Genomic DNA, 8,769 nt, shown 5'->3' with positions numbered 1-8,769 from the left:
AGGATGGGAGGAAGGCTGAAGAGGGAGGGGATATATGTATACCTATGCAGATGGTGACTGCAGCCTTGGAAGAAAAGTTATGACCAACCTAGACAGCATTTTAAAAGGCAGAGACATTACTTTGCCAACGAAGGTCCGTCTAGTCAAGGCTATGGTTTTTTCAGTGGTCATGTATGGATGTGAGAGTTGGACTATAAAGAAAGCTGAGCACCAAAGAATTGGTGCTTTTGAACTTTGGTGTTGGAGAAGACTCCTGAGAGTCTCTTGGACTGCATGGAGATCCAACCAGTCCATCCTAAAGGAATCAGTCCTGAATATTCATTGGAAGGACTGATGCTGAAGCTAAAACTCCAATACTTTGGCCACCTGATGCAAAGAACCGACTCATTTGAAAAGACCCTGATGCTGGGAAAGATTGAAGGTGGGAGGAGAAGGGGATGACAGAGGATGAGATGGCTGGATGGCATCACTGACTCAATGGACATGAGTTTGAGTAAGCTCCGGGAGTTGGTGATGGACAGGGAGGCCTGGCATGCTGCAGTCCATGGGGTCGCAGAGTCGGACATGACTGAGCGACTGAACTGAACTCACCTGATGACTGATTTGGGCTTCCTTGGTGCTCAGAGGTACAGAACCTGCCTACCAAAGCAGGAGAAGGAGGTTAGATCCCTGAGTCAGGAAGACCTCTTGGAAGAGGAAATGGCAACCCGCTCTAGTATTCTTGCCTGGGAAATCCCACAGACAGAGGAGCCTGGTGGGGCTACAATCCATGGGGCTGCAAGAGTTGGACATGTCTTAGGGAATAAACAGCAACAACATGGTTGATTCAGGCCACTGAATAGCAGAAACCAAAACAACATTGTAGAGCAATTATACCCCAATTTAAAAATAAATTTTAAAAAGATGTTCATGGGCTCATGTCAGTATGAAATCTGGTTAAAATGAGTTGGGAGTTGGTGCTTAGGATAGAGAGTGATCCAATGAACTGAGTCTATGAGAATAATATCTTGGACACAAAAAAAAGGGCACTGAATTGAAAAGAAACTTTTTTAAGAAAATCAAAACTAGTTTCTTTAGGAAACTTTCAAGTTTTAAAATTAACCAGTTTCTCTTTTGAATCATCACAGGTGCTGTAGGATACGAGCCACCACCTACCATGCTCTCTTTTGCCCTGTTTGGGGGCCTTTTTGTCCTCATTGGTAAGTCCTTGATTGACATTTAGCACTGTTTACAAGGTGTCCACAAAAACATCTAGCCCCATCCAGCCCAGTCATAAATCAGAAATGGCAGTGATTATACGTCATGGGGTTGGGGGTGGGCTCTCCTGACAGGCCCAGCCATGAATCAGCTGCTTATTTCTATAATTAAGAGTGTTTTCTTGCCAAGCAAGTGGAGGTGTTATTGGAGGGAAATCATGGAACAGTGCTTTGTGAGGCAAGACATATGAAGAGAAAACTGTCAATTCCAGACAGTAAATAAGAATTATATGAGTAAATAGAAAAAATTCTAGTCTGGGAGGAGTTTAGAAGAAAGAGTTCACATTCAGTCAGTATGATGCAACCAAAAAGGGATTTGAGGAGATACACACCAGTGGAAGTGCTTCTCAGGAGGCACTTGGTAAAGAACCCGCCTGCCGATGCAGGAGACGAGAGATGCAGGTTCCATCCCTGGGTCAGGAAGATCCTCTGGAGGAGGGCATGGCAGTCCACTCCCCTGCTCTTGCCTGGAGAATCCCATGCACAGAGGAGCCTGGTGGGCTACAGTCCATAGGGTTGCAAAGAGGTGGACATAATTTAAATGACTTAGCATGCACGCATAGAGTTTTTGTTTTTCGTTTTTTTTAGAATGTCTGTTTCTCTATTTGATGTAATTTATTTTATTATAGAAATATTCATAAGATCAAAACAGACTTCAAGAGTGGAGTGGGGAGGTCAGTTAAGAGGCTGAACATTAAACCAGACCAGCCACGATGCTGGTTTTGGCTATGGTGTTAGCAGATGTGATGAGAAGTGGTCAGATTCGGGATGTGTGTTTTCTGTCTGCACCCTCACTCTCAAATCCCATGTTTCAGTTTTTAAAAATTAATTAATTTATTTTAATTGGAGGCCACTTACTTTACAACCCATGCTTCAATTTTACATGTGATCTGTGTCGTGGGACTCTGTCCATTCATTCACTCATATGTATTTTACACACACCCTGTAGGCACGAACACTATAAAACACCAAGGGCCAAGAGGGGAGTCAAGGCAATGCTCCTGCTCTCTGCCTCACATGGGAATCCACACAGCTTAAAGAAAGTAAAGGCTTTGCTGGTTTATGCTCCTTCTATAATCTAGATAGGCTTTCTCAGCATCCCGAGTTTACTTGATAGTTTCACTCTCTGCCCTTTTGGTTCATTTTTTAATTCCTTTTTTGCCTGTTTGTATATGGGAGAGAGAAGATTATGCCTGCATTTTTTATTTGTTTTGATGAGTTTGGCTTTTTAAAAATCACATACTTGTGAAGAGTTAATCTTTAGAGTTGCTTTGCTTTCCTCTGAAGATAAATATTACCTAACCTATCTGCCTACCAATGCAGGAGACGTGGGTTCAATCCCTGGGTTGGAAAGATCCCCTGGAAAAGGACATGGCAATCTGCTCCAGTATTCTTGCTGGGGAAATCCCATTGACAGAGGAGCCTGGTGGGCTACAGTCCATGGGATCACAAAAGAGCCAGGCATGATTTAGTGACTAAACATTTGCAAGGAAGAGTTCCACTGACTTTGTGCCTAATTCTAAGAAAGTCTCTAGAATTTATACTGTCTAGTTGATCAGAACTGATCTATGGGAAAATGGTAAAATCCACCTCTCTAGTTAAAAACACCATTCACAACACTAAGTGAAACACAGGTTTTCACAGCAAATGTTTTAACAAATATTATTTGTTACAACAAAAATTTGTGGTCTTAAGGCACAATTCAGCCATCCTCAGAGAAGGCGATGGCACCCCACTCCAGTACTCTTGCCTGGAAGACCCTATGGACGGAGGAGCCTGGTGGGCTGCAGTCCATGGGGTCGCTAGGAGTCGGATACGACTGAGCGACTTCACTTTCACTTTTCACTTTCATGCATTGGGGAAGGAAATGGCAACCCATTCCAGTGTTCTTGCCTGGAGAATCCCAGGGATGCGGGAGCCTGTTGGGCTGCTATCTATGGGGTCGCACAGAGTAGGACACGACTGAAGCGACTTAGCAGCAGCAGCAACAACTACTAGAAGAAACTTTTCAACTTATAGACAAGCTTCTTATCTCCTTCAGTAAATAGAAACTCACTTCATAATAACAAAATAAAAAATAAGAATAGATTTAACTTAAATCTAATAGTAAGTTAAATTTTATTTCCAATTTTCTTATTTAGACTTAGATAGAAACTCAACTTCACAGAAAAATGATATCAAATTACTATTTTAAGTGAATGATAGCCTTCTTTCTTTAAGCGAATGATACTCTTCTTTCTTATCTTCCTAAACAAAAGCCATTATGAATTCAGATGTTTACATTTCCAGAAGCATTTGTGTCTTAAAAATTTTCTCCAAGTTTTTACTTAAAACTCTATTGGCAGTTTTCATTCTGATGAAGATTGCAGCAAATGTTTTTGAGACCTATAAGAACTGATTGTCATAATACTTTGAACAAAATTTAGAATTAAGGGTAGTATTCAATTTTTTTAAGGTTGGACTAGAGTGGGAAGAGGGAATCTTCTGTTCGGTTCCATCTAGTGAGCCATTCTGGGGTCTTGGAGAGGGGTTTGGGAGGATTAAGCCTATGGCTTTGCCATTGGTTTAGTAATGCTCATAAGAGCAACTCAAGCAGTATTTCCTTCAAGGTTTCATGTGAATTATCATTCTGCCCTACAGGCACTTCTAGGGGCTCACACTCCTTCACTCACACAATGAGTCCTCGCCTGCACTTTCGCCTGTACCATGGCTGCTACGGAGACGTCATGATCATGGAGACCCCTGGTATCCCCTGTGATAACACCAGGATGATTGCCTGTGGTGAGTGTAAGGCCATGCAAGCATCTGGCCAGCCTCCTTTCATCATTTTCAGATTCTTTCTTAGGAAGTAGCTTTATTTTGAGAAGGTCATTTTTATAGCTGCATTATCAAAATAAAAAACTAGAGGAAAACAGAATCCCGACCCATCTAACAAACTTCTTCTGTTTTCCCTTCATCCTTTCCAAACCTGATCCAGATGTGTTTACTTCTACATAGTAAAATGTCCATTTCTGGCTCTGTTTTCCATCTGTTGCTGGGTTTGTTTCACATTACAACACAAGCATCTTGGGCAAGGCTCCCTGTATGTCCTCTCCTGGTCTTCTGTTCCGAAGACTCTTCACGTTATCTCAGTATTAGCACATCAGAGTTTAAAGCAACTGCAAGGTCAATCTAATCCTACCTTCCCAATTTACAGATCAGACAATTGAGCCTTAGCAAGGAGGAAGGACTTCCCAAGGTTCCGGGGCTAGATAGCAGCAGAACCAGACTCAAACTTAGGTTGGCTGACTTCATGTCCAAGACTTCCCCTCTTGCACCAAATGTGGCTGAAAACAGAAGAACAATAAAGAAAGCGCAAGTGATATCTATCTGGGCTATGGACCTTTCCGGGTTTATGCAATCAGAGATCAAAAATGTCCTAAAATGGTTGTCCCAAGCCTGAGGGGCTACAGTCAGGAGCTGTGGCTTACTTATTAAACTGAAAAAGAGTTCTCTTATGAAGTGGAGAACACCATTTATTTTCTATTGACTCAGGCATCCGTGGTTCTGAGATGTTTGCTGAGATGGATTTGAAGGCCTTACAGTCTTACCAAATTCTGATCAAAGAAATTGGACTGCGGCACTGCGTGGACCCTGCTCTCATTGCAGCCATCATCTCTCGAGAAAGCCACGGTGGAACCATCCTGCTGGATGGCTGGGACCACACAGGACTTAAATTTGGCCTGATGCAGGTACTCAAGCCCCACTCCATCCTTCCTGATAGATCATTTGCATCTATTTGCATTTATCCTAGGCTTTAAAACACTGGTACTTGCACGGTTTCTGCTGGTAATTCTGTAACATGTCAAGATATACCAGTTATTTGATATCTTTTTAAAAAAGTATCTTATGGGTTTTATAACTACAATTTTCAATGAATACTATGCAATATACTTAAATTGAGAAAATCTTATTAAAAAAAGGGCACTATTACCAGTATCCACTTGAGGTTCATGAAATAGTAAATTTCATCCATGTAGATCAAAACATTATAATGAAGTCCTACTTGAAGCAAATTGTTCGTTAGGCAATTTGGAGGAAGGGGACCCAAAATTTCAGAATATTTGCTTCCAGGCTTTTATTATTTATTTATTTTAAAATTCATATTTAATTATTTTTTGGCTGTGTCACACAGCTTGTAGGATCTTTGTTCCCTGACCAGGGATTAAACCTGGGCTCCAGAAGCGAAGTCACCAAATCCCAACCACTGGACCACCAGGGAATTCCACCAGGCTTTATTTTGAATGGTCTGAGAAACCCAGACTTCCAGTCTCCCTACTTAGAAAAAAGATATTTTTGACTGCAAATATCTAGACTTTGGGTGCTCATTATTTGTTTTAAAACAACTTTTTCCTTTATGTATTTGTTAATATTTGAGTGCTTAACTAAAACTATGCCACACCCAGTTCTCCCAAATCTTACTTTGTTTTTCAGACTCTCTTTCCCGTGAAAGAAAGGACATTTAGAATTGATTCTGTGGAAACAGAGAAAAGGGGCAAGGCGGTGCCCATGACCTTGAACATAAGGAGTAGAAATCAGGACAGCAGAAACCTGTGTTGCTCCATTCAGATGCTGACATTCTTATCTGAATTTTCTAGCTTGATAAAAAAATTCATCATCCTGTTGGTACCTGGGATGGCAAAGAACACCTTTTGCAGGCTGTTGGGATTCTCACAGACAGTATTAAGGCAATCCAGAAAAAATTCCCCAGCTGGAGTGTGGCTCAACACCTCAAAGGTAGGCCAGATGTATAGTGCTTTGTTTAGAAGAGCGGTGAGTGAGAGAGCCCTGAAGGCCGGGTGTGCCCTGGGTTTTCCTGGGCCTATGCCCACCAGGGCAGCACTGGCCCTGGGAGAAGCCTAAATGCTCTCTGAAGCACTGAGCTCCCTGGAGTGGTCTTCTTTTCTGCTTGCATTCCCCTTCTGCCAGACATTGGGGTTCCTTTTACATCTCTCCTTGGTCCTCCTTTTTAAAAAAACATTTACTTATTTATGGCTGTGCTGGGTCTTCGTTGCTGCATGCAGGATTTTCTATAGTTGTGGCAGCTGGAGGCTACTCTCTAGTTGCGGAGCACAGGCTTCTCACCGTGGAGGCGTGGTGGCATGGGCTCTAGGCATGCGGGCTTCAGAAGTTGCAGCACATGGGCTCAGTGGTTGCGGCTTGGGAGCTCCAGAGCACAGGCTTAGTAGTTGTGGTTCACAGGCTTAGTTGCCCCTATGGCATGTGGGATCTTCCAGGACCAGGGATCAAACCTGTGTCCCCTGGCTTGGCAGGGGATTTTTAACCACTGGACCACCAGGGAAGACTTCTCACTGGTCCTTGAGCCAATCATTGGTCCTTAAGTGATGCCCTGAGAGTTAGTGTGATCATTTAAAAGAATATGTTTGCCTTTCTCTGATGGGTTTTTTCCCCCTGGTGCAAGAAACTGTTGCCCACTTTCTGAATTGTTGGGATGAATGTTCACCCCGTGAGCATCCTCAGTGACAGCAGGGCTTTAAGTACCATGATGTGTCCAGGGAAAGATGCCTTCTAGGCTGATCACAGACCACCTCAGGTTCAGCATCTCCCAGACTGAATCAACTCACTTTGCCTGCTTGCTCAGTCATACCTGACTCTTCGCCCCCACGGACTGTAGCCCACCAGGCTCCTCTGTCCATGCACTTCCCCAGACAAGAATACTGGAGAGGGTTGCCATTTCCTTCTCCAGGGGATCTTCCCAACCCAGGGATCCCACATGTCTTGCATCTCCTGCATTGGCAGGTGGGTTGTTTACCAGTTGAGCCACAGGGAAGCAAATTAACTCACTAGCCTCCCATTATACGTTTGCTTTTTCTTCGTATTTTCTGTCTCTGTGGAAGGCACAATAATATACCCAGTCATCCTGGCCAGAACAACCAGATTGTTTTCTGAGGTTCCCTGGTTCCTTCTCCTTTTACATCCAACCACACCTCCTACGGACCCATCGTATGCAAGTACCTCTCTCCTTCCATACTTTACAGCCTCCTGATTTTTGAATAAACAGTTTCTATAGTCTATTTCAAGGTCCTAGGAGGCAGGGATCAGGGCCAGGGGTCTTTTTTTCTAGACATCCAAGCAGAGCACGGTTATGTTAAACACATGAGTAACTACTAAAGATTAACCTTCCAGGGTATATAACACACACATGCATACTGCACACATACCCCTACAAAGAAATGAGTGTGTCTCGGGCATCATTGTGCAGTGTGCAAGTCGGTGTGGCACCCATCCTGGTGCACAGTAGTTGCTTAAAAACATTTATTGAATGAATGAGTGAATAAATGAGTTACTGAAGGACTGAGACAATGCTCCAAGTATTCTCAGAGTGAAGATTGGTAAAGAAATGAGAAGCAAATCTGACTTTTGCAGCAAGAAAACAAAAGCCTCTAGAAAAAGAGAGACAGAAGGAAAGCAATCTGGAATTTTCTCAGTGACTCTTGAGGAAGTAGATCTTCTGAGGAGGGGAGGAAGGGGAAAGAAGATCTGGGACTATGCTTTTGGAGATTTGCTCATAGCTTACTTCTGTTGAAAGTTAATTTTTCAACCCGAACCTCTGGTTTCATTTCAGGTGGTCTCTCAGCCTTCAAGTCAGGAACTGAAGCCATTGCCACCTCCGCAGACATACAGGCTGACTATGTCAATGATGTTTTAGCCCGAGCTAAGTTCTATAAGAAGCACGGCTTCTAGACAAAGCTCCATGGGCGGGCCAGGCTGGTAGGTTGTACCCAATGCTGGCAAAGGAATGGTTGCATTTAAGACAAAAAAATTCATTTCCTACTCTTCTTCATGCAAATAAGCATAAAAAAAGGAAAATCCATCCAGTTCACATTGTTTCCCATGAGATATATATAGATATATGCATAATTACTGTGCAGTAAAAGTGAATATCACAGTAAATGATGTATTCTTACCATATTCTTAGGAATAAGTCTACCTATTCCAGCAGGGCCTCATTTTAGCCCACAATTTTTCTTTTCTTGACTATACCACACAGCATGTGGGATCTTAGTTCCCTGACCAGGGATCGAACCTGTGCCCCCTGCAGTAGAAGCACAGAGTCTTAACCACTGGACCACCAGGAAGTCCTAGCTCATGATTTCAATGCCCACATACTCCCTGTCTTATCAGAATTACTAATAAGAAGAGAGCCTGACCTGAGCCTTGGACCTCCTCCCAGCATCTGCTCAAGCCCCTGGAGCTTTGCTTGTGAGGGATGCCTGACTCATAAGCCAACCTGGGAGATGGCGGAGAAACCCTCGAATTCCCAGGGTGGAATTTGAGCTCCCTGGGCACCTGAGAGCCAACCTCGGTGAAGCTAATCCTCCTCAAGGACCGCATCCCTCAGGCCCACTCCTGCCTCCTATGTCTTCTTCCTCTTCTTTGATGAAGATCCGGGGACTGGCTTCTCTTCTTCCCTTTTTTGTCAGTAGTTACTGCCACATGCTCTTTCAAGGGG

General features: G+C 43.4%; 1 protein-coding gene and 1 non-coding gene across 2 annotated transcripts; one reads left to right on the top strand and one right to left on the bottom strand.

Moving 5' to 3' along the window:
* The first annotated feature begins 1,156 nt into the window (after positions 1-1,156).
* On the top strand, positions 1,157-8,000 carry LYG2 (lysozyme g2). Its single transcript, XM_055539443.1, has 5 exons — positions 1,157-1,199; positions 3,897-4,037; positions 4,791-4,987; positions 5,894-6,032; positions 7,882-8,000. Exons 1-5 carry the CDS (start codon positions 1,157-1,159, stop codon positions 7,998-8,000), a joined length of 639 nt encoding a protein of 212 aa, XP_055395418.1.
* A 322-nt stretch (positions 8,001-8,322) lies between these two features.
* Positions 8,323-8,395, bottom strand: TRNAR-UCU (transfer RNA arginine (anticodon UCU)). The gene has a single exon. It is a non-coding gene; the product is annotated as a tRNA-Arg (tRNA).
* Between the last annotated feature and the right edge of the window lie 374 nt (positions 8,396-8,769).

Source organism: Bubalus kerabau, chromosome 11 (assembly GCF_029407905.1).
Source record: "Bubalus kerabau isolate K-KA32 ecotype Philippines breed swamp buffalo chromosome 11, PCC_UOA_SB_1v2, whole genome shotgun sequence".
NCBI classification, from domain to species: domain Eukaryota; kingdom Metazoa; phylum Chordata; class Mammalia; order Artiodactyla; family Bovidae; genus Bubalus; species Bubalus kerabau.
This window is presented reverse-complemented; position numbering and strand designations above follow the sequence as displayed.